This window comes from Bos indicus x Bos taurus, chromosome 11, assembly GCF_003369695.1.
Source record: "Bos indicus x Bos taurus breed Angus x Brahman F1 hybrid chromosome 11, Bos_hybrid_MaternalHap_v2.0, whole genome shotgun sequence".
NCBI classification, from domain to species: Eukaryota; Metazoa; Chordata; class Mammalia; order Artiodactyla; family Bovidae; genus Bos; species Bos indicus x Bos taurus.
In genome coordinates, this window is record NC_040086.1 from 80,236,497 (window position 1) to 80,262,900 (window position 26,404).

General features: G+C 43.3%; 1 protein-coding gene across 1 annotated transcript in view; it reads right to left on the reverse strand.

Moving 5' to 3' along the window:
• VSNL1 (visinin like 1) overlaps positions 1-26,404 on the reverse strand; it is a 120,920-nt gene that overhangs the window by 46,194 nt on the left and 48,322 nt on the right. Inside the window, exon 2 of the mRNA XM_027556025.1 lies at positions 24,366-24,532. Within this exon, the coding sequence (XP_027411826.1) occupies positions 24,366-24,527 (162 nt within the window). The 5' untranslated portion in view covers positions 24,528-24,532. The remainder of the gene's footprint in view (positions 1-24,365; positions 24,533-26,404) is intronic.

The following is a 26,404-nucleotide window of genomic DNA, read 5'->3' on the forward strand; positions in this document are numbered from 1 at the left end:
TATCTCAACATAATGACTGAGCTGGACATGAAGCATTGCTGTCACCATCACTGAGATGGAGAAACGGGGGCCCAAAGAGTTTGTGTAATTTGTCCATGGTCATACAGTAAAGATCAGAGCTGGGGATTCCAAAGTTGAAATCTGTGTACAGTTCAAGCGTTCAGCATTTGTGTGACCTTAGACACATTACAGTTCTCTATTTGTGTTCAGTTGCCTCATCTGCAAAATGGAGACAGTAACGGTATCCATTACAAAAGGCTGTTGTATGAATTAGGTGAATTAAGACATAGAACATACATAGTATAATGCCTGGCATATAACACATAAGTGTTTGCTATCATTATTGCTCTTGTCCTTTTTATTGTAACTATTCACTAATTTTCCAAGGGGATCCTATCTCCACGGTTTCTCTCATAGCATCTACTGGACACACAGTAGGAACTTGGTAAATATTAGCTCCCTTTCCCCTGTCTTTTCTCTTTCTGAAAACTACCATCAGGAACAGAAAAGGGACGTAATTGCTTGTTTAATGGAACAAAGATGTTCATGTCCCCCAAGAGAAAAAGCCAACAGAGGCACTACTGGATCAAAGCAAGCAGGGTTCAGGGCTTTGGGCTCTGCCCTTGCTTGGCTAGAGTTCAGAGGAAGATTCCTTGGAAACACACAGTGGAGATGGACAGCCAAGGCCCCATCACCCGGATGTTTCCAGTCCCCTATCACTGACACGTTGCAATCCAACGTCATGTTTTTGGTCCTCGACAGGGCTCTTCTGATAAAAGGCTGACTAATGGGCAGGAAGGGGAACACTCTGCCAGCGTGCTTGTTTCCATTAGATTATGGATGTATTTTTAGTGTGGCTGAGAAATATCTAAGATCTTGCCTTGCAAGATGATTGTGTGCACTAGGACTAGGAAGAAATAAATCTCAGCCAAAAAAGAAAAGGATTGCAAATGCGTACTGCTGTCAACAGCTCCTTCTTTTCATTGCCAACTGGCTCAATGTGTTAAGATGTGGCTCAAGTATTATTTCTTCTGGGAAGCCTCCTCCTTCCACCCCAGGTCTCTTCCCAGAACTACCTGGTTTTCACTGCTTCTAGTTCATTTACCTCATTGCATCATCAACGCCAGCTTCCCAGGTGGCTCAGTGATAAAGAAACTGCCTGCCAATGCAGGAGACATGGGTTCAGTCCCTGGGTTGGGAAGATCCTTTGCAGAAGGTAATGGCAACTGACTCCAGTATTCTTGCCTGGAGAAATCCCATGGACAGAGGAGCCTGGCAGGCTACAGTCCACGGGGTCGCAAAGAGTCGGACATGACTTAGCAACTAAGCAACAACAACAATCATCAATGTCAGTTTACTTGACAATCTCTCCCATTGACTGAGCTCAATGAGGACAGGAACTCATGGATCATGGCTACTGATTCATTTCAATATCCTCATGGCTACTGATTCATTTCAATATCCTCAGCTCTTAATTTGGGACTTTCGTAGGGCATTTTAATGAATAAATGGATGGAGGGATAGATGGATGGATGGATAGACAGATGGATGGATAGATAGATGGGTAGATGCATGCATGAATTGGTGAATGGACAGATGGGTGGATAGATGAATGGATGAATGGATACATGGAAGGAATACAAAGAGCAAACAGTCATTCTGCGTCAATAACTCTCACAATGAATGTGATTACAGGCCCTGTGTCTCAATATCTCTCACCCATTGTTAGGTGTTTGTCCCTCATGTGATGGTGCATTTGCCTAATGCCCTTAGAAGCCTGCTGTTCATGTGATGTTCAAGTCACTGAGCAAATAAACACCTCTGCTACCACACTGACACAAGGAGAGAAATGCAAGCACTAAATTGTGGTCCTCTAGTCCAGTGCTGCACCCCGCAGAGGCAGCACTGTAGGGATTAAAGATTCAAAAAGCAGGCACAGGAAAAGGGTAGAAGTGACAGGGGATTCTTGTGTTAGCAAATTATGGACAACAGTTTTTCATGCTTCAAAAATGAACGCCACTGCCTGCAGCATATGGAGTGACCACCATTGGCACATTTATGGCCACATCCATTTGGATGAAGTTTCCATCAAGCCCCATCACATCAGACAGAGCAAAACCTGGGAGAGGTAGTGAGGCCCAGTCCAGGCAGGATGGGTAACTTGACATTGCACACTTTGGTAAAACAAAAGCACACTCAGAGTGAGTCCATTTCTGCTTGACATGCCTCAAATCTCAACCACAGAGATGTTTAAACAATTGAATGTTTCAACTGAAGAGAAGCTGGTGAGAGACTGCTAGGTTTCCCCATTTTTTAGTCTTCTCTCCTTCCAGGGTGAGTGACTTATATAATGGGCATATGGCCATCCAAAATTAAGACTACTTTCCCAGTGTCCTTTGTGGCTACGTATTGCCGTGAGACTAAGCTCTGCACATGTGCAATTTTGGGGTCTTGCCTTTAAAAGGAAGGGTATGTTCCCCCATCTCTTCTGACTTCTCCTTCCACTAGCTAGAATGTGATGCCGTGGCGAGCCACTTGGGGTTGTTTGAATCAGAGCAACACCCCAGGAAGGTGCACCAGGAGAGAAGAGGACTGAGTCCCTGATGACTTGCACAGCAGTGGCCAGGCCAGCTTGGACTTTCCACAAGAGAAAAATAACTTTCAGTCATGTTGAAATGAGATGAACCTCTGTCACACTCAGTTGAATTTTCATCTTAATTAAGGCACCTATATAACCAAATACATTTATATGTGTGTAAACTGGAAATATAGATGTGTATGTGTATGTATAAAATCTCTCTCTCTCACAAGACACCCATATAAACAAATATATTTTTATGTGTGTAAATTGAACATATATGTGTGTGTGTGTGTGGCTCAGACGGTAAACAATCTGCCTGCAATGCAGGAGACCTAGATTCGATTCCTGGGTTGGGAAGATCCCCTGGAGAAAGAAATGGCAACCCACTCCAGTATTCTTGCCTGGAAAATTCCATGGATAGAGGAGCCTGCAGGCTACAGTTCATGGGGTTGCAGAGTCAGACACAACTGAGCAACTAAAACACTGTATCTGGACAGTGTGTGTGTGTGTGTATCAAATCTCTTTCTCACACATAACACACACACACACATACACTCAGCAGTATCTTTATGTCTCCTCCATCGACAGTTACAAATTCAACTGAATCTTGGTCCTTCAAGGGAGGATCTTCAAGGGTCCTTCATCCATTTGAACAATAAACACATAAAACACAAAATAAGAGGGCATCTTCTTCAATATCTCTGACATCTTAAAAGAAAATGGTAAGACTGGTTCTTGGGGAAATGGTCATCCTTGCTCTTATATGTTATATTAATTCTCTATCAACTGGAATCCTCAGTTACCCAGAGCTTTCTTTCTTCATCAGTCTGTTCCCTAAGATATTCCATTTAGGTGGCCAATCCAGGTGTCTAATGCTGTCCACTTCCAAGTGTCCCCACCTTGATCCATGTCCTCCTCCTGAAGGCAGAAGGAACTCTTTTCATCCCCTGACTCCAGGACTTCCCTTAGCTCTTCCCAGTGGGTCTTGTCTTATGTAATCTCTCCCCAAACCAGCCCCATCCTCATCCAGCGAGTTACCCTGGCAACCCAGCTGCGTCATCTTGAAAGATGTCTCTAAGTCCCTGCTTCTGAGTCTGCAAAAGACTTTACTGGGCTGATCTGTGAATCCACAACATATTAGCTTTAAACAGTGTCATCATTTATCGTGCTCTCAGTAGACACATCACATTTTTTAAAAGAACATGAATAAAAATAAGTCCTACCTTGACTATGCAGAGAGATTTACTTAGAAAGCAGACAGTCATCTATTTTCAGAGACCATCTATGTTTTTAATGGTCTCCTTCGCATCTCTTCTAAAAGAAAATCCTTTCAGTTCTCACAGCTTTTTTTCTTTGACAATCTCATTACAAACTCAAACGTAAGCAGCCTAATTTTCAAGTCATTACATAGCTTTTTCATATGAGACATCTCGACTTTACATTTTACTCTATCATTTCCTCTTTGGGAAAAATAGTACTTAAGGAAGTTCATGATGACTCTCTTTTGCTGGCAAATATTTGTAAGAAAATGAGCCACTTGACTCCGAGAATGGGATGCTATACTATCCTGTTACCTGTTGTTGCACCCTGTTTACTTAAATGTACTATATGCAATGGTTCATTATGAATCTCTGTAGGTTTATTATTCTGGATTACACACTAGAAAATGTTTCATTCATTTATTTTTCAAACACTTCAGGTAACCTGTAAGACAGAGTCCTTTATTCATTAATTAACTTGTTCTATTAACCAATTAGTTTTTGTTACTGGGTGCTGGGGAGACAGTGATGAGTAAGACAGTCCCCGCCCCTGCGGGTAGTTGGGCAGAAAAACTGCTATGATGCCAAGGGACATGTGGTACTGAGACATTCACATCTAGCAGAGATTAGTGACAGCTCCACTTGGCTTCCAGAATCTTGGTGTTGGAGAAGAAATTAAGAGGTCATGTGGTTCTCTCCATCATTTTACAGAGGTGGAAACTGAGGCTGCGCTTATATCTTCTACCTCCCGTCTTCTGCCTCTGGTCCCTCCATCTCCGGTGCTCAGTCATGGTGAACTCCTTTCTTCTGTTCGTGGAACATGGAGTTTACCCCCATATTTGTCTTTTAAAATTAATTTTACCCATTCCTTTTTTCATTTCATGTATTCATTCATTTTTATCCATACCCTATTTTATTCATTTCGATTGGGTAGACCAAAAAGTTCATTAAAACCCAAATGAACTTTTTGGCCAACCCAATGTATCTTCAGAACAAAGTAGGAGGTGGGGCTAAAAAAGTTTCATGTGGTCTCACAAGTGTTCTGAGAAGGAGGTAAAGCAAGGGTTACTAGCCTCTTTAATAAATTAAGGGACTTCCCTGGTGGTCCAGTGGTTAAGACTAAATGTTTCCATTGCAGGGGGCATGGGTTTGATCCCTGGTCAAGGAACTAAAATCTCGCATGCTGTAAGGTGCATCTGAAAAGGTAAAAAAAAAAAACAAAAAAGTATAATATAAAAGTAAATAATTAAATAAATAAATTGAGACTATGCCTCGGAGACGTTGGTAACTGGCCCAGATTCACACAACTTCTTAGCAGCGGAGTCCTGATCAGAACCAAGGGCTCCTGGCTATCAGTTTCAATCTCTTATGATGCTTTCTTCTGCAAGGAACTGACCAACCAAAGATGGCCCACATCACAGAGGGTTAATTATCCCATACAACGCATGGTCCAGACACTGTTTTAGGATCAAGTCAGCAGCTCAGGGATATCAGCAAGGGCCCAGGCTCCTTCTGTCTTTCCATTTTGCCATGCTCAGCTTGGAATCAGCATCTTCCTTCACCTCTGAGAGTTAGCCATAGCAATTCCAGAAATCACATGCAGGTACTATATAAACATCACTACACTGGTCCTTCTAAAGTGAAGAAATGCTTTTTCAGTACCAGCCCCAGTTTCCAGCACAGCTTTTCTCAGATACGTTTGGACCAGGATTGGGTGACATGCACACATCTCAAATACAAGATGGACCAGGGTTTTTAGCCTCTGCCATGGGAGGTAGGCCACGGGCAGAGAACGAGGACCATGGCCACTGGGTATACAACCCACAATGTCTACCACCTCGCTTCATCAAGCCACCCCGCTGTGTCTCCTCTGGTCAGTGCCAGGCAGTAGGCAGCCTGGTCCCATAATCTGTAATCATTAAGCCTGCTTGAGAATGAAGCTGTAATTCCTCATAGTGAGTAGGCTTCTCCAGCCTCGTATACATAGTCAGCTCTCCTTGGTTTTCCGCTAAGCCAACTCTAACACTGCTGGCAAGGAGCTCTCGCACTGGAAATACAGGCACTGTCAGACCTTTGCCTCGTTGGCCTTCACAAGGACCCTGGCCTTTTCCTTGTCTGGTGAGAAAACGTAGACTCAAGAGTGAAGAACTTGCCTCAGTCCAACAGACTCCTGGACTCCAGGCTCCTCACTCCTTCCACTTGTCTGTACTCTGGAACCACATCAGTTGTTTATTTGGATGTTTTGAATTAAAGACTGTGGGAAGGTAAACTATACAAACTACCCTTTTTAGTAGGGATCAGGTCCTCTGAGATTTCTATTAGGGATACATCTACCCAGTAAAGAGCACCAGCAATGGGGCCCAGCGGCCTGGGTGTAAATGTCACGTGACCCTGGGAAAGTTATCAATCATCTTTTGCCTCAGTTTCCTCATCTGTAAAGTGGGGGAATACCAATGTCTACTTCATACACCGTTCTGAGGACCAAATGAGTTAACATACACAAAATGATATGTTTGGAACAGTACCTGACTCTTGATAAGCATTCAGTTAATGTTGCCTATTGTCACCTATCCATCATTCATCTCCGCACCTAGTCACAGTTTGATTTGTCCTAGAAAGGACCTTGAGGTACTCCCTTCCCAGTTTTGAACCAGTCCATGTCTAATTCTAACTGTTGCCTCTTGCCCTGCACACAGGTTTTGCAGGAGACAAGTCAGGTGGTCTGGTATTCCCATCTCTTTAAGAATTTTTGACAGTTTGCTGTGATCCACACACTCAAAGGCTTTAGCGTAGTCAATGAAGCCAAAGTAGATGTTTTTTGGAATTCTCTTGCTTTTTCTATGATCCAACGGATGTTGGCAATTTGATCTCTGGTTCCTCTGCCTTTTCTAAATCCAGCTTTTACATCTAGAAGTTCTCGAGTCATGTACTGCTGAAGCCTAGCTTGAAGGATTTTGAGCATGAACTTGCTAGCATGTGAAGTGAGTGCTATTGTCCGGTAGTTTGAACATTCTTTGGTACTGCCTTTCTTTGGGATTGGAGGTCAAACCAGTCAATCCAAAAGGAAATCAACCCTGAATATACATTGGATGTATGGATGCTAAAGCTGATGCTCCAATACTTGGGCCACCTGATGCCAAGAGCTGACTTATTGGAAAAGACTCTGATGCTGGGAAAGACTGAGGGCAAGAGAAGAAGAGGGTGGCAGAGGGTGAGATGGTTGGATGGCATCACTGACCCAGTGGACACAAGTCTGAGCAAACTCCGGGAGATAGTGAAGGACAGGGAAGCCTATTGTGCTACAGTTCATGGGATCACAAAGAGTTGGACATGACTGAGTGACTGAAGAACAAAACAGAAAGGACCTAAAGCATGCGGTTTCTACTGTATTTTTTGTTATAATAACAACCTGCCCCCTCTCTACTCACCTCCAAGGTGTGACAGTGCCCTGGAGCAGACAGCATATTTACAGATTGCACAAGGATAACAGGAACCTTCCCGGCCACCAACCTCCATCCCTAGTGTGAGGATGCTTTGCCTCAAATGGGATCCTGCTCCTCCCGTTCAGCCCTCCAAGGGGCCTGTACACGTGCCCCAAGTGCGCCACCTGGGCTTCCCGTCCAGGGGAAGTCACTTCCTCCCAAAGCTCTTCTCTGGAGTCAGGGTAACGCCTCCGAGGCTGTTACTGTCTGCAGCAGAGACACACAGGGAGAGGGAGAATTTTCTGTCTGCTAGATTCCCTCCCCAGCCGCTGGGAGAATTCGGGCTGGCATCTGTGCCTGGAACAATCTCTTCTCTTCCCCTCTTTCCCCACAGGGGTGGGATGGCTGGTCCCCGGGGAAGCCTGATTCACAGGATGTGAGGCGAGACAGCACTCCCCCTCAAAGAGACGGACAAGGCCCTGGGGCAAAGGGTGACGTGAGGCTGCTAAGAGGCCGGCAGAGCCAGAAGGATCTCCCCCACACTGTGAGGCCAGCCTCCGCACCCCTGCACCCCTGTCATCAGTCCTCAGGGCCAAAGTGACTGGGGCATTAATTGAGCAGCTTTAGCGGAAGCACGTGTAAGGGAGAGATGGAGAAGCAGTTAACGACGGCAGAAGTGAAGATAAGAGAAGTGAAGGACCATGTCCAAGAACTCGCAGATCTTAGGGGCAGAACCTGGGTTCAAACTGTGGTGTCGGCTCCAGCGTTGTTCTTTACACACAGAAGAGGCTGCCTTTTCAGCTCTTACTTATTTAACACATATTCTGAGCTGCTCTCTGTGTCTCTGATAGAGGGATCCAAGCCCCAAATAATCTTAATAATATCCATTATTTTAGCTCCCATCATTGTGCCCTTTAGCAAAAAATACATACACAAAACAGAGGACTGCATCTGTCTTATACTTTTCCCTGAACCCGTCCTGCACTAAGCTAAGAAAAAAATCCAATTTGTCTTTCTTAAGATTTTTTTTTTTTTTTTGATGTGGACCATTTTTAAAGTATTTTATTGTATATTGTCACCCTATTTATTTAACTTATTTGCAGAGTACATCATGCAAAATGCTGGCCTGGATAAAGCACAAGCTGGAATCAAGATTGCCAGGAGAAATATCAATAACCTCAGATACGCAGATGATATCACCCTTATGGCAGAAAAAGAAAAGGAACCGAAGAGCCTCTTGATGAAAGTGAAAGAGGAGAGTGAAAAAGCTGGCTTGAAACTCAACATTAAAAAAACTAAGATCATGGGATCTGGTCCCATCACTTCATGACACATAGATGGGGAAACAGTGGAAACAGTGACAGATTTTATTTTTTTGGCTCCCAAATCACCACAGATGGTGACTGTAGCCAAGAAATTAAAAGACACTTGCTCCTTGGAAGAAAAGCTATGACAAACCTAGACAGCATATCAAAAAGCAGAGACATTACTTTGCTGACAAAGGTCTGTCTAGTCCAAGCTATGGTTTTTCCAGTAGTCATGTATGGATGTGAGAACTGGACCATAAAGAAAGCTGAGCGCCGAAGAATTGATGCTTTTGAACTGTGTTGTTGGAGAGTCTTCTTGAGAGTCCCTTGGACTACAAGGAGATCCAACCAGTCCATCCTAAAGGAAATCAGTCCTGAATATTCATTGGAAGGATTGATGCTGAAGCTCAAACTCCAATACTTTGGCCACCTTATGCAAAGAACTGACTCATTTGAAAAGAACCTGATGCTGGGAAAGACTGAAGGTAGGAGGAGAAGGGGACAACAAAAGATAAGATGGTTGGATGGCATCACTGACTCAATGGACATGAGTTTGAGCAAACTTTGGGAGCTGGTGATAGACAGGGAAGCCTGGCGTGCTGCAGTCCATGGGGTTGCAAAGAGTTGGACACAACTGAGCGACTGAACTAAACTGAACTGATTTAATTTGTTACAGTATTGCTTCTGTTTTATCTTTTGGTTTTTCAGTCATGAGGCACATGGGATCTTAGCTCCCCAGCCGGAAATCGAACCCTCACCGCCTGCATTGGCAGGTGAAGTCTTAACCACTGGATACCCAGGGAAGTCCTGCTATTTCTTTTTCATTTCAAATCACAACACACTGAGTTTGCTCCTCGACTTCAGAGAGGTCAGGGGTGTGGGATCTGAAGTCACGGATGCTGCCTCTAACAGCCAGACCCAGAGGGTCTTTCCGGAACACCCAGAGTCACTGTCTTCACCCTGAAAGTTTTGACGAATTCACTTTCTTTCTCCGCAAGCGGAGGGTTCGGAGCAGGCAGCTCAGGCTGGGAACTGGGCCAGGATGACAGGACAGGACTAGTCTTGTGGGGTGGGGTCAGTCTCCACTGCTAAAGGGAGGAGGCAGCAAGTCTGCCTGGGTGAACAGACAATGGGAAGGAACATTCCAAATGCCCCTGAGCATTCCAGAAGGCACCGGCCACTCCAAGAGCAGGGCTTTATCCACCTACAGCTCACCACCTGTGCTGAGGAGGCAATAGCTTCTTCCCCACTCTGTCTCTTGCTTGGGACCCAGCCCCCAGCTCCCACACTGGCCCTGCACCCTCTGCCCAGGAAGCCTTACCAGCCCCTCCCTGGTCCTCTCTTTCCCTTCTTCTCACCTGAGCTCACAAAGCTCTGACGGACCCGTAACTTCACTGAGCTCTTAAATTGTCCCTGCACTTGTCTGCTTGGAAGGCTTCATCTCCCCCAGATGGCCCGGCTCTTCCATGGGAGTCCTACCTCCTGCTCCCCTCAGGGTTTAGTGCGCACAGACAAGGTACAGCTGGTACGTACTTGATGAATAACTCCGTCAAATTTGACGTAAGTCATTTGCTGGAGGGCACGCCGCAAGCTCCTGCAGCCTCACCCATGGAGTCACTGGGGCCATTTACAAAGGAAATGAAAAATAATTCTTCCTTCCCAGTCCCTCATTATGCTGTTTTAAGACGAAGACAACACCAGGTCACCAGTATTTCCACGCTCCTCAAACACATTTCGGCAGGAAGCCGTCTCTTTACCTCGCCACAGCATTCAGGACGTCAGAGCTTTTTCTGGCAGTCTGAGCTCTCTGCGATTGAACCCCACTCACATCTCCAACCTCACTTTTCCCTGATACCTTTTTGGTGAGCCAACATTTTAGCCAACACAGTGGCTTGCCGTTGTTTGCCACACCACCCCCTGCTCCCCTGCACCCCTGCCCTGTACCGCTGCTAATGTCATCATCCTTGCGGCTGCCAATCTGACCTCTATTTCAAGGTACCATGAAATGTTCAGTGAAGATTTTTTTTTTTTTGCCCACACCATGCAGCAGGTGTGATCTTAGTTCCCCAACCAGGCACTGAACCCACGTCCCCTGCATTGGAAGCATGGAGTCTTAACCACTGGACCGCCAGGCAAGTCCCTTCAGTGAAGAGAATTATCTAGAAATTCACTATGCTAGAACATCTACATGGGTTTTGCACAGATATCACTTTCTCTATGATTTTTGCACTGTCTACATGGATTGTTCTACTAGGCTGCAAGCTCTTTAAAGGACTGAGGGAGTCTGGCTCAAACTGCATCATCCAGGGCTCTTGGTTACAGACTTATACATACAACCCAGTAGTGCTTGGCAAAGGTGGGTGATTGGTAGAAGCTGCTATGGGTGATTATCTACAACAAGATTCCCCTAAGATAGTGAAGGGTGCCTTTGGGCATTTCATAGATGGAGAGGCCTGTTTCATGGCTGAACCTCCCCCCTACCTTTGCTGCATTCTCTCCAGTGATGACAGGAGCACACTGATTGCAGATGTAAGGGGAGAAGCTGTCTTAGAGCTCATCTGCTTATGATACCCAGCAACACAAGCACTGTCACAGGGAGGGGAGCCCAAGTTTCATCACAACCTTGGAAGGACAGATGAGGGTCCAAGAACCATTCCAAGTGGAGACACAGAGGTACATAATCAAAAAAACAGACAGCTTTCTTCTAGCAGGTGCTGAACAGGCCACAGGAGGAGAGGAAATGATTTCTACTAAGATGGGTCAATGATATCAGATCCCAGTCCCTCTCACCCTTCCAAAACGTCAGAAAAATACAGTGATGTAAAACAGCTTTACATTGAGAGATCCAGATATAATTTTTTATATTCAAGTCCAACCCTGTAATAGGAATGGGCTGTTTCTTCCTCTTTGGTTCTGTTTCCAATTAGAAATGTATTGTCCTTTAATACATTTAATACATACTGAGGAACCAGAGATCAAATGGCCAACATCCATTGGATCATCGAAAAAGCTAGAGAGTTCCAGAAAAACATCTACTTCTGCTTTATTGACTATGCCAAAGCTTTTGACTGTGTGGATCACAACAAACTGGAAAATTCTTCAAGACATAGGAATACCAGATCACCTGACCTGCCTCTTGAGAAATCTGTATGCAGGTCAATAAGCAACAGTTAGAACTGGACATGGAACAACAGACTGGTTCCAAATAGGAAAAGGAGTACGTCAAGGCTGTATATTGTCACCCTACTTATCTAACTTATGTGCAGAGTACATCATGAGAAATGCTGGGCTGGAGGAAACACAAGCTGGAATCAAGATTGCCAGGAGAAATATCAATAACCTCAGATATGCAGATGACACCACCCTTATGGCAGAAAGTGAAGGACTAAAGAGCATCTTGATGAAAGTGAAAGAGGAGAGTGAAAATGTTGGCTTAAAGCTCAACATTCAGAAAACAAAGATCACGGCATCCGATCCCATCACTTCATGGCAAATAGATGGGAAACAATGGAAACGGTGACAGACTTTATTTTTGGGGGCTCTAAAATCACTGCAGATGGTGATTACAGCCATGAAATTAAAAGAGGCTTGCTCTTTGGAAGGAAAGTTATGACCAACCTAGGCAGCATATCAAAAAGCAGACACATGACTTTGCCAACAAAGGTCTGTCTAGTCAAAGCTATGGTTTTTCCAGTGGTCATGTATGGATGTGAGAGTTGGACTATAAAGAATGCTGAGCGCCGTAGAATTGATGCTTTTGAACTGTGGTGTTGGAGAAGACTCTTGAGAGTCCCTTGGACTGCAAGGAGATCTGACCAGTCCATCCTAAAGGAAATCGGTCATGAATATTCACTGGAAGGACTGATGCTGAAGCTGAAACTCCAATACTTTGGCCATCTGATGTGAAGAACTGACTCATTGGAAAAGACCCTGACGCTGAGCAAGATTGAAGGTGGGAGGAAAAGGGGATGACATAGCATGAGATGATTGGATGGCATCACCAACTCTACGGACATGAGTTTGAGTAAACTCTGGGAGTTGGTGATGGACAGGGAGGCGTGGCGTGCTGCAGTCCATGGGGTACGCAAAGAGTCGGAAACGACTGAGCGACTGAACTGAATTAACTGAAAAGAATAGCTAACAGGAAGAGTAGGTTCTTCTGGCTTTAAACCCTCATACAGAACGTGGAGTTGAGGCACGTCCTTTTAGATGTTAATTGGAGAGATTAGGAAACAGCTCCTTGGAAAGCCCTCCCCTCACCCCCTAGGACATCTGTTTCCTCTTTTGTAAAACGGGATAAGGGTGGACTCTTTGCAACCTTAACCTGAGGCTGCAGAAGTTGAGGTATTCTCTAAGAGCATTCCTTTGGATGGCATGGCTGCAAAGATCATTGTTATCTCTCTAACTGACACCTACCCTATCATGGGAAAGTAAAGTTCCAAGGTGTGGAAGCCATTCAACATAATTTCACACCCTTTGAGACAGAAGAAGGTTATCACTTCCACCCTTCCAGGATAAATGCTCCCTCTAATGCAAGACATGCAGGAAATAGCCAGCTATTCCCTGAGACAGTCTCACCCTGATAAAGTATCTTTGCAGTCTTACATGGGACCTTGTTTTCCCAGAACTGTAACTTTATTGTCATCTCTTCCTTGAGATTTCAGACCCCAGCTCTTGTTTTCCACATTAATTCAAGTTGAAGTGCAGCCTGGATCATGTTGGCAAACATTCCAAGTGGAAATGGATTTCCAGGTTCTCACTAAAAATTACCACGTTCTCACCAGCTCAATCTGGATAACATTTTGTGTCTTATGTAATGTCTATTTCCCAAAGGAATTAAAATGCTTCTGTATATCGCTCTGCCCAACAAATTTATAATAAGGCCTGCTCCTAATTACCTCTTATGAACAAGCAGAATCTGAATCCCCCAAAACTGATTACCCAAAAATCTTTTCTTGAGCCAAGAGTATTATTTTCAAAATGGATTTGAATCAGGTGTTGAGAAGCAATGTTACATTTTATTTTGATAAATATCTGATAGAGGAGCCAGCTTTTGATGCCACAGCCCAAAAGACTGGCTATTGGGTGTCTGGAAGCCTTCCCATGCCCAGGTGCCTAAGATCAAGTCCTGATCAGTCTTACCTGGGCAAGGATAGTCACTGTTTATAAAGCACTTTGGTTGGCTCTCTCATGATATAAGCAGGCGTCAGAGTAATTCTCTCCATCCGAAAGATGAGGAGTCTGAGGGTCAGAGTGGTTTGTTGACTTACTTAACAACATTTAAGCATAAGACATTCCCAAGTTCACAAGACCAGCTAACGGAAGAGCCAGGTACACTTCTAGCCTTCTCATCAAACCACATCACATTGAAGTGTATTCTGGCAAAACACTGACAGCAGTATAGGCTCTAGAGGATGAAGAAGGCTTCTATTTAGAGAGACGGTGAAAAAAGCCTACAGAATTTTGTTGCAAAACCATAATGTCTTGAGATGGATGCAGGTGAATCAAAGTCAAAGGAACTCAGTGGAGAAAGAGATTCTTCTGGCTTTGAGGGTAAGGAGATCAAAGGAGGCTCTTCCAGGGCGAGACTGAAGGAGGAAACAGAACAGGCTCTCTCTTGAAAGCAGGACTCCATCTTGGGCCGGACTGTGGACTTTGAGCTATATGCCCAGTATCTATGGAAACGACATACCAACAGAAAACCAGGCCCCCGTTGCCTAAAAGAATACCTTAATTATCTGTGTAACCAAATAGAATCATACATTCTATTATGCTTATTGGGGTATGACCACAAGCCTATTGATAATTGTCCACTGTTAACTACCTAGGCTTAAGGCTTATGAATCACGGGTTAACTTTGATTGTATCTTTCTTTTTCTTCTGTTCTGACTAGTTTCAGGGAATTTGGGGGAGGTGGGTTTGGACACGTACACTTAGGGTATATAAGGTTTTCCTAAAAACTGGTCGGGGTCCTTGGCTAAGAGGAGACTCTACCTTGGGCCCGTTGGTGTAATAAACTGCACTCCACTATCTGCATTATTCTTCTGAGTGAGTTTGTTTCCCGGAACACGTGGCTACAACAAGACTTCTGAGCTGGTCCTAGAAGGATGGCTGGATGTGGCACACATGGCTTACAACAAAGTAGACAGAGAAACTCCTGGTGCTTGCTCCTGAATGTGACCCAGAGGACACAGAAAGCACCGCAAGGAGGGGAGAATGCTGCTTGCAAGGTGGCCTACGTGTTTGACTCTGCTGGCCCCTCTGCAGGTCAGGTCTCCTGACTTTCCAACTCTTATGGCTTCAAGTGAGGAAATACTATGTCCAAAGTCTGGCTCCTCAGTCATGGAGAATCAAGTGTGCTACCAGGCAGATGGGAAGCACTTTAGAGTGATCACAAAGGAAGGGAAGAAAGGGAGGAAGGGAGAAAAGGGGGAGACACCAGAGAGGAGGCCTGTGGTGGAGTCCTGGTGGGTATGAGCTTTAGTTTCAACAGGCGGTTTTTCCAAATTATCTCAGCGAGTTTCTGCCGAGAGGTTTTAGTGAGTGAGTTTGTTGTGTTTGTTTCATTGTACTTTTGTTTCAAGCTGATATACTCAATCAGAAGGGCCTCATGCCAGCATTATGCAAAGGAGCTCTCAAACACAATAGTTTTTTTTTTTTTTTTTTTTTTTTTAGCTTTTGTGATTCTGGTCACTGGGATTTTGGAGTTTCCAGACAGACTGACAGCTCAGGTCCAAATCACTCTTCTTTTGAGACTCAGCTTTAATATCTCCTTTCCCACCAGCCCTCCCTAGGCCTTCATGTCCTTCTTGTCTTTCATGGTCTTGTAACAATAGCCCCTGTACCATAGATGTGTGTATGTGTGTATATAAAAAACACATACTTATATATATATATATCATACACACACACACATATATATATGTATGTATGTATATATACACCTACCCATTTATAGGGGTTTCCCGGGTGGTGCTAATGGCAAAGAATCCGCCTGCCAATGCAGGAGACTCAAGAGATGAGGGTTTGACCCCTGGGTTAGGAGGATTCCCTGAAAAGGAAATGGCAACCACTCTAGTATTCTTGCTTGGGAAATCCATGGAGTTGCAAAGAGTCAGACATGATTGAGCAACTGAACACACACACATACATATCTCATACACTCGACCTATAGACTTCTTGATAGGACCAGATCATAGCCACTTCAGCTCAAGGATCTGTGACGTGTTCTGTAGACTCAGAGCCTACACAGCATCTGGCACATAGGTGCTTAGGAGAATGAATGGCAAGCAGATACATTTCATCCCTGTGGGGCCTTCCCATTTTCATGGGGCTCTGGACAAAATACAGCTTAAATAATGGGCCCTGAATGAATCAGGAAAGCATCCCCAACAAACTGAAAACAATTTCACAGAGTGCAATCTAGAAACTTTTGTTCTTTTATTGCCTGCAAAGTTTATTTGAAAGTCTAGTATAGAAGGGAGATCTTCCCCATTTGTCTCATGTCAGTTGACACCCCACAACTCTACTGTTATGGAAATTAGAATGTTCAGCCCGTCAATGATACAAGTATCTTTGGTGATCCTTAACATTTTCAGATCCTGATAGATAAGACCCTAATGCTGGGAAAGACTGAAGGCAGGAGGAGAAGGGGATGATGAAGGATGAAATGGTTGGATGGCATCACTGACTCAGTGGATATGAGTTTGAGCAAGCTCCAGAAGTTGGTAATGGACAAGGAAGCCTGGCATGCTGCAGTCCATGGGGTTGCAAAGAGTCAGGCATGACTGAGCGACTGAACAACAACAACAACATTTTGAGAGCTTGCAAAGAACCCTTTATAAATCTGAGGAAGGGACTTCTCTGGTGGTCCAGTGATTAAGAATCTACTCACCAATGCAGGGGACATGGGTTCGATCCCTGCTCTGAGAGGGTTCCACATGTCACAGAGCAACCAAGCCTGTGTGCCACCACAACTACTGAGCCTGTGAACCTAGAGTCCAGGAACCATGATGACAGAAGCCACTGAAATGAGAAGCCCATTGACTGCAACTAGGGAGTAGCCCCTGCTGGCTATAACTAAAGCCTGCACATCAATGGGAGATCCAGCACAGCCAAAACTAACTAAATAAAATAAAACAAATCTGAGGAAGTTATCCCTAGAGGGTAGATACAAAATTTTACATTACAGGCCAGTGTCTCTCAAAATATCATTCATGGGTTTTCTCAGGACTATCTTTGAGGTCATATTTCCTTCTAATAGTAGGTTTTTAAACATAAGAGCACAATTTGAGAGTAAACTGCTAAAGCCATAAAGCAAATTAGGTGTAATGTGTAATGTTAGTCGATCAGTTGTGTCTGACTCTTTGCAACTCCATAGACTCTGGCCCGCCAGGCTCCTCTGTGCATGGAATGCTCCAGGCAAGAGTACTGGGGTGGGTTGCGATGCCCTTCTCCAGGAGATCTTCCCAACCCAGAGATCAAACCCAGGTCTCCCACATTGCAGGCAGATTCTTTACCATTTGAGCTACCCAGGGAGCCCTTTAGCGAATTAGGTAATAATGCGCTATTATCTGGAAAATCTCTCTTGTTCTATTAAAATGTCTTTATCATCAAATGTTTAGATGCTCCTGATTCTATGATAGCATTTAAAAAAATTTTTGTTCTAATCCTTGTTTCTGGGTAGTTATATCATCAGAATTTTGGGGTCGAGATTTGTATTTCTTAAGTTTTAGGCCCCGACAATTGCTCACTGAATGGAATTCCAATTATATTTTATTTGTAAAATAAACATAGTTTTGTGAAGTGAAAAGCATTATACAGAAAAAAAAAAAAAAAAGATATTCCAGCTCTACCAGGTTCTGAGATTACCAAGGGCAAGTCCCAAGACAGAGAACATGTTACAGAAAGCATAAAGGAAATGGGCCTTGAATGACTAAATGAATGGATAAACCCAGTCTTTGAAGGATAAGCAGCAAGAGTATTTTCTAAAAACCAAATTACAGGAGCTATTCAGGAAACGACAGCTTGGATGGACACATGGAATCACTAGGCAAGAACTCTTCTGTTATATGTAAATAAGTTTTACTAAAATTCAAACTGTTGGATTAGAGATGGTTCAAAGGCACTCTCGGGCCCTCCCACCTGCCTCGGGCCCTAACACCTGTAAGTGTTGCCTATCACTTAACACTCTTGAGGAGAAAATTTGGTGCAATTGTTTTTGCTTGGTGGAAAAACAGTGGCTCAAGAGAATTGGGCTAGACCTCAGGTGGCACTAGTGGTAAGGAATCTGCCTGCTAATGCAGGACATGCAAGAGATGCAGGTTCAATCCCCGGACCAAGAAGATCAACTGGAGAAGGAATAGCACTTCATTCCAGTATTCTTGCCTGGAAAATCCCATGGACAGAGGACCCTGGCTGGCTACAGTCCATGAGATCACAAAGAGTTGGACACGACTGAGCGAATGAGCACAGAACAGAACCAGAAGAACAATCTTTGGCTATTTAGTTACCTCTGAGAATTTATCTCTTTCTTCATCTGCAAAATAATATGCAGTAGAGACTGAGCAGGTAGAAGCAGGTGGAGGTGTGTGGGGGACAGGACGCCAAGTGGTTGGTGGGACTGAATACAGAAGATCTGGAACACCATGCCTTATTCTGCCTGGTAGCAGGGAGCTGGGAGAGGCCACTGTGCTGGAGAAAGCACAGAACTCAGTGGCTAAGAATCTCAGGGCTGGGGATGTAGCCTCGTGGTGGATCCTGCTACCCTGGAAACATGGTAGACAACACTATTCGATTCAGGCTCATTTTCCTATTGAACCTCCGCAGAACCTCATTTCCTCCTCTATAGACCATTCTATGGTGCCACTGCCTTTGGCACAGGAAATAAAACCTATTTTCCACCTTGGTTCTTTGAGAGTAAATGAGCGGATCATCTATCATGATGGCAAAAACATCTTGTTATAGGTTGCAAGTCATTTTCACTTCCTTTCTTTCCTTTGGGACTCCACCACTGAGGTGACAGGCCAGGGCTTATTATTTCCATCATGTAGATAAGGAAACAGATTCAGAGAGGCAGAGATCTGGCAAATGTAGCACAGCTAGGATTGAATCTCAGGTCTGTCAGATTCTAAATCCCATGATTTTTTTAAACTTACTCTCTTTTAAAAAAAAAATTGGAGTATAGTTGCTTTAGAATGTTGTGTTAGTTTCTGCTGAATAATGAAATGCATCAGTTATATGTATGCATATATCTCTTCCCTCTTGGACCTCCCTCTCAGCCCACGCCCTATCCCATCCATCTATGTCATCACAGAGCACCGAGCTGAGCTCCTTGTGCTATATAGCAGGTTTCCACTATCTGTTTTACACGTGGCAGTGCACATATGTCAAATACTGTGTATTAATGCATGTGAGAGCCAAAGAATTGATGCTTTTGAATTGTGGAGCTGGTGAAGACGCTTGAGAGTCCCCTGAACTGTAAGGAGATCAAACCAGTCAATCCTAAAGGAAATCAACTATGAATATTCATTGCTGATATGACTGATGCTGAAGCTGAAGCTTCAATACTTGGGCCACTGATGGGAAGAGCCAACTCATTGGAAAAGACCCTGATGCTGGGAAAGATTGAGGGCAGGAGGAGAAGGGGATGACAGAGGACGAGATGGTTAGATAGCATCACCAACTCATGAATTTTGAGCAAACTCTGGGAGATATTGGAGGATAGAGGAGCCTGGCATGCTATATAGTTATGGGGTCGTAAAGAGATGACTTAATGACTGAACAAGTGGAATCTAGAAAAATGGTACAGATAAAGCTATTTGCACTGCATTAATTAACTTCTTACTTTAATATGCCATCATGAAATTACATCTACCTTCCGCTTGTGCCCCAACAACATGCATCAGTGTCATTCTGCCTTGGCTTGTGGTTAACTGTGTCTCTACAATTAGCTTCTGAGTTCCTGAAGAGCAGGCAGGACTATCCTTTAGCTGCTTCTCTATGCCTCCACCACAAGGCTTCCCAAAAAGAAGATACACAGCCAGTGTTTATTATTTATAGGTCACTCACCAAACACTGATGCTTGCTCTGTGGCAGGCCCTGTGCTAGCCACCAGGTTTTATGTTAATGGAAGTGAGCTGACTGTCCTCTATAACAGTGGTCCCCAACTTTTTTGGCACCAGTGACAGTTTTTGTGGAAGACAATTTTTCCATGGACTGGGCGGGGTGGGATTATTTTAGGATGATTTAAGTGCATTACATTTATTGTGCACTTTCTTTCTGTTATTAATACTTTCTATTATTATTACGTCAGCTCCACCGCAGATCATCAGGCATTAAATCCTAGAGACTGGGGACTCCTGCTCTACAGGACTGATGAATGAAACCTGCAAAACTGTGCCCCATAGGGTTAACAGAAATCCTTGACTTCCACAGAACAGCAGATAAGGGAACAGATTGTTAAAAAAACAAACAAAAAAACCCTGCTTGTAACCTGCCTTTATTGATTAAGCTTGGTTTAGTTTTTTTTTTTTTCTTTAATTGCATTCCCTCCAAGTTTCACATAGCGAGGTAATAATATCACAACACTTCTTAACCACTCCTATAGATAACTCCTCTGACTATGGATCACTATAGGAACAACAGGCACTTAAGCTGTTTTCCAGCTTGGCATCAACTCCTGTCTAGTCAGGCTGACTAAAGCAGGTAGGGACCGCTGACACTAAAACTGGGCCTGCACAGTTGTCTGATGAGTGACTTTTTGATGTCAGAGGGCCAAAACATCCATCCTCAGATCTTGCTAAAGCACCTCCATTTTTAAACATGCATCCCATGAAGAAGCATGTAACCCGGACACATCTGCACTGAATGCTGATAATTCACCTTTTCTCTACTCGCATCACCTTGCCCCAGGCCTCAGACAACCTCGCTTCTTTATATATAAATATGTCATGCCCTTTGCCTTCAAGGCAGTGGATCTGAGACTCCTTCTCCTGGCTGTTTTGTCCATCAGCTCCTTGGCTGGCTGTCTTGAGTCAGCTCTTTCCCTGCCACAAACCTCACCATCTCAGCGTTTGGCTTGCCATGCGTCAGGCAAATGAGCCTGGTTCGGTTACCACCAGCCACAAACCAGGAAGGACCATGCCCAGCCCCGTGTTTTTCAAGGCTCACTCCAGCAGGTTGTATGGTGGAGGGGCTTGGAGGGAGGGTGATGAGAGGCTGCCAAGAGAATCCAGGGGACAGGCAGGGCCGTGTGCTGCTGGGTGGGTCAGGGTACCCCATCTTTAATGTCTGTCCTGATCGCCAGTCTTCTTGTGACACTGGGAAAATAATCTACATTTTCTGAACTTCAGTTGGGTCAGGGTACCCTATCTTTAATGTCTGTCCTGATCGCCAGTCTTCTTGTGACACTGGGAAAATAATCTACATTTTCTGAACTTCAGTTGGGTCAGGGTACCCTATCTTTAATGTCTGTCCTGATCGCCAGTCTTCTTGTGACACTGGGAAAATTATCTATGTTTTCTGAACTTCAGTTTTGGACAGTTCTAAAGAGAGACTGGATGGAATTTCTTTATATTTTGCATACAAAGTCTTTTGAAGTTGAGGGTTTGTGGTTCCCGGCCTTGCAGGGGGTGGCGGGGGCGGGGGCCTCTCTGGTTATCCTGCTGCACCCCACGCTCTCCTCACAGCTGATGCTACAGCAGTGAGGTGACTCTCCTGAAGCCTAAACGGGGTCAGGTCAGTAACAGTAAATGTACCAGGCTGACCTCACAGATAGAGGGCAGAGGCCACCGGCCGCTTTGTTCGCTCAGCTGGATTCCAGGATGTCTCACCGTTCAGCCTGAGACAGAAGGGACTACTGAAAAATGCCTATTCACCAAGATGAAGACTGCCTTGGTGAACATTTGTACTTTTAAGCAGCATTAAAGGAAGAGTTTTCTTCCCAGCCCTTCTCCTGGGCCTTCATTACATAAACCACATCTTTCTCTGTTACTCTCCCCTCTAACCTATCAGACCTGTCTTTCTTTCTTTTATTCTTTTTCCCTGTGGAAGGAAGTGGCATACTTCCTCTGTGATTCTTCTTTGTATTTTGTCCTTGGACAACTCTCAAAGGAGAGGAAGACTTTGCCTACTTTCTGACTATTTGATAACCAGAGCAGTGGCTGAGTTTAAATACGGTTGTTAAGAGTCTGCCAAGAATCTAAACTCCATCTACCAGGATAAAACTTCACCTTCTTGGAAAAAAGTCTACTCTGAGGTGGACTGGGGAAGGTAGAAACGGGGGCTGATGTTGGTCATGTACATCAGTTGTACCATAAAACGCTGAGGGATTTTTAATGTTTATACACGCTCCTCCCTTATCTTGAGGTGGATTTTATTTTCCGTGTGGAGTCCCTCCAGCATGTAAATAAAATACTTCATTTCCTGCATTTGAACTATTTCTTCAAAGGCAAAATCGCTCTCACTGTAAACAAATAGTGAGAAACGTGGTACACACAGCTCTCTTAAACACAGAGTGACAGCCTGCATGACCTTTCCTCAGAGGAAAGTGGCTTTGACAAATCTCATTTATTTGTACTTTCCTTGGGGCTGAGGGAAGACAATGTGGAGGCACAGGCTCACTCCTGGGTAATAAAATGATAGAAGATGTGACTTTGAAAGCTATGGAGAGTGGTATAAAAATTTAGGAAAATGACCATCCCACTTCTGTGCAAAAGCAGTTTATGTCTATTTATGTCAATGATAAATGCATTTCTCAGTGCTTCCATATAGAAGATCTCTACACACTAAAACCAATGGCTCAGCTCCTCTTAGAAATGTCACAGTGATCTTATAACATGCACACCTGCCACTTTTTGTCCTTTTTACGCACATGCAAGGAGAGAATTTTATAGATACCTCGAGCTCTCGGGGGTCAGCATTGGATTCATGATAATCATGGATTCTTGACATTTACTAGTGATCCGTGCTTATTGCATGAATAAAATTAGTAATTTAATAAGTACCTGCAAACCCAGCCCCCAAAGCAGTGGCTAAGACTTTGACACAATCTGTATCTAACCACGTGGCTAAACTTCCGTCTCACCCTTTGCCTCTTATGCATGGGAGGCAACCATCGGTTTTAATCCTGTCTTCATCACTCTCTTGCTTTCTTTTTTGTGTGATTTTATTGCTTTTATTTGTGGTTCTATAAAATATATTTTTATCTGATCTGTGTTTAATTTAAAGTATTTTGAGACTGACTTTTAGCACTTAATGTTTCAGTGTTGCTGAAGTTCCACTGTTTGGATGACTGTGTGAGTATACCACAGTTTATTTTCCACTCTCCTTTTGATGGGCATTTGGGTTGTTTCCCAGTTTTGCTATTGTGAACGGTGCAGCTATGAGCATTCTTATATATACCTTTTTTATATGCACAGGATGGTATTGCTGGAGCAAAGGCTATGTGAGATGTTCAACTTCAGGAGAGAATGACAATGTTTAATATTTTATATAATCATCCCAACACACATACATGCACGTGGACGGATCATATTGCTCAAATTGGTATTCCTGCATTTAAATGATAAGAGCACTATTATATATTTGGTATTCTAGTCAGAAAAAATTAAAAGAAAAACAATGCATTTCTTCCACAAGCCACAGATTATCCAAGTATAAAGAAAAAGGAATGTCTTAGATCATGCCAAATCTAGAACCGATACAACTGATAAATTCAGCAAAACTGAAACATCACTGCGGTACAAATACCTTTCATGGAACGGTTTTATCTAATGTCCTTGGCTTCTGTGGTGGCTCAGTGGTGAAGAATCTGCCTGCCAATGCGGGAGACACAAGTTGGATCCCTGAGCTGGGAAAATCCCCTAGAGAAAGAAATGGCAACCCTCTCCAGTATTCTTGCCTGGGAAATCCCAAGGACAGAGGAGACTAGCAGGCAACAGTCCACGGGGTTGCAAAAGAGTTGGACCCGATTTAGTCACTAAACAACAATGGGGGAATTTTAACTTCTAAACAGTAGAAAATGCTGGGAAGAATTCATATTTTAGAACTTGATAAAATGTAGATGACCATCCATGCTGACCTTAATATACATCAGAACTCCCTACTTCCTTTTAAATTCAAAGCTTTGGGGATCTATATATTTTTCTTATCTGCATATAAAGGAACCTTTGTTGCAAAAGCCCTCCCATGCACTTCCTCTTTGACTGAGGTGTGCTATGCAGGGCTTAGTCACTTAGTCATGTCCAACTCTTTGCGACCTCAGGGACTGCAGCCCGCCAAGCTCCTCTGTCCATGGGGATCCTCCAGGCAAGAATACTGGAGTGGGTTGCCATGCCCTCCTCCAGGGGATCTTCTGAACCCAGAAATCAAACCGGGGTCTCCTGCATTGCAAGCAGATTCTTTACCAGCTAAGCTACCAGGGGAGCCGGAGAAACGTGTAGATACCTTTAACAAGCCAAATGATGCAATTAGTTGCTTGTCCATAATCATCAAGAAACACTATTATCTGGAATTTTTACTCTTCTTTACCAGATGCTGTCAAAGTCTGAACTCTGTTTGGTGTTTTGATTGAACAATTACTCTTCTTGTTCAGAAATTTCTTGACTTATCTCTGGAACAAAACACATTCCTTTACATTTAAAAAAAAAATGACCATTTTTCTTTTGGGGTGGAAAACCACTAGAGTTGAAACAAACTGGCTACTTGGAGTTATAATCCCATGTGAAGCTATAGTTGATGAAGACAAGGTTTTCTGGCCTGAAAAATTTTTTAAAAAGGTTGAAAAACAACTTACCTTCACATAGAGCTGCTGAAATTCCTCGAGATTCAGTCTCCCGCTTGGACAGTCCTTGAGAAATCCTTTGTACCACTGCTTGAGTTCATGCTCATTAAACTCTGTGCTCTTCACCAGGTCCTCCATCACTTCAGGGGCCAGTTTGCTATTCTGTTTCCCCATTCTGCCTGAAGAAAAGCAAATTAATGCAATTAGTGCTGTGCCTGTGATCATTTCAAGCTTGATTAGGAGCCAAGCTAGAGTTCTGAGCAGTCCCTTGGTTGGAAGTCCCTCTAGCGTGTCTGATCAGTCTTCCCAAATCTGTTTCCTTCTATTTGATATTCTAGAAAAGAGACGCATGAAAAAGATTTCTCAAAAGGCTACTGACTTTATCTTCCTTCGTCATGTGTCATCTTTTACACACATTGACTCCCACAAGGAAAGCCAATCATCTCCTTTTATGCTATTCAGGTAAAGTATATGGAAACTGTTTATAATCTCATTTTATGAATTATGATTCCTTAGCACTTACTGCCCAGATACCTAATTCTGCATTTAGTTTGCAGGGTTACTAAGTGGGGCTATTGACAAGAACAATAAGAAGGCTTTATCGGCAAATCATCAAAAAATGGCTTTGAAAACATGATCAGCAATGGTGGTTGTTCTAATTCTAAAGTTTCTGCTGTTTTTTCTTTTTCAAATGGAAACAGCTCATTTTTACTGGTCACATTAGCTCTCTATTTCTCTTTTCATCTTCAGAGACTTCCTACAACATTGCCTTCAGTGTTGACAACCTCTGGGTGGCTTTTTTTTTAAGATTGGTTAGTGAATTTCAGTTGATATAATTTCATTATTTTATTATTACTGCTAGTAAGTAAAAATAAGTGCATAAAATAAAATATAAAATATATCAATCATGGGCCAGGTTGTGTGACCAACATCACTCTCAAGTGTAGGTGGGCAGAGCATAGGTTTAGAGTTATCCCTGATTTGGCCAGCCATTTATCTTGTGTGCTGCTTAGAGAAATATTAATTATCTGCTTTATCGTCAATTTCTTTCCCAATAAAGCACACATTAAAAAAAGAAAAACTAAAAAACTCTTTCAGATTTACTGTGATGGCTAATTAAGAAATAAGTAGGTAAACAAAGACCAAAAATTATTCCAAAATTAGTGAAGGAAAATTAAAGATGATTTAAGCTTTTCCCCTTTAATGTTGTTGTTTTGTAACAAAACGGAATGAAAACAAAACAAATTAACCACAGGGTGATTTAAAAATCAAGTTAGACTTGAAAATACGAGGGGTCACCAGAACAAGAAAGGTATCACAAGATCTTTAAAGTACTGTTAGAGGAGATAGGTTTAGAAGAATTTACCCAAGCAGACCTAGCCCTTTTACGTGCTGGAGACAGATTCTCTACCAGGCCTTCAGCAGGCCCACACTTGCAATAGCCCAAGAGGGGTAATCTTACCACATACCTTGTTGTTATTATTTTTTATTACTTTCTTCTAAAACAGATTCCACACCTATTGTCAGTAGCCTGCCCTAACACTGCACAATTCTTTCATTGTAATGAAACCAAACCACTCTTGCTGCTTTCAGGAGATTTCCTCTTGGGAAGAATACACGGTAAAACAGTGCTGTTAAGATGGCCATTTGCTTTCAAATGCTTCTGTTTGAGAAAAGGACCTGAGGATCAGCAACAATGACCTCCGGAGTTTCTCTACTTATTTTCGCTCTTAATTTCAAGTTCCAAGTCTCTTATTAGCAACTGTCTCTTAATTATAAGTTTCTGTGGGATTCCACAGCTGGGTATGGAAATCAAGTGGGTACTCAGGTGTCAGATTTAATTAATCTGGGTAAGAAAACTGTAATTCAGGGTTTTCTTGATAATCAAAAGATGTATTACCCAACCTTTCACTACTTCTCTTTGCTCTTTTCAGTAGAGAAGTACAAATTGTCATTTTTGAACTAGAATCTCACCTAATAATAGCTACTGAACCCTGACAGTGGCTGGGGGGTAGACAGTATGTTGAACACTTCATAAACTTGACCTCTAG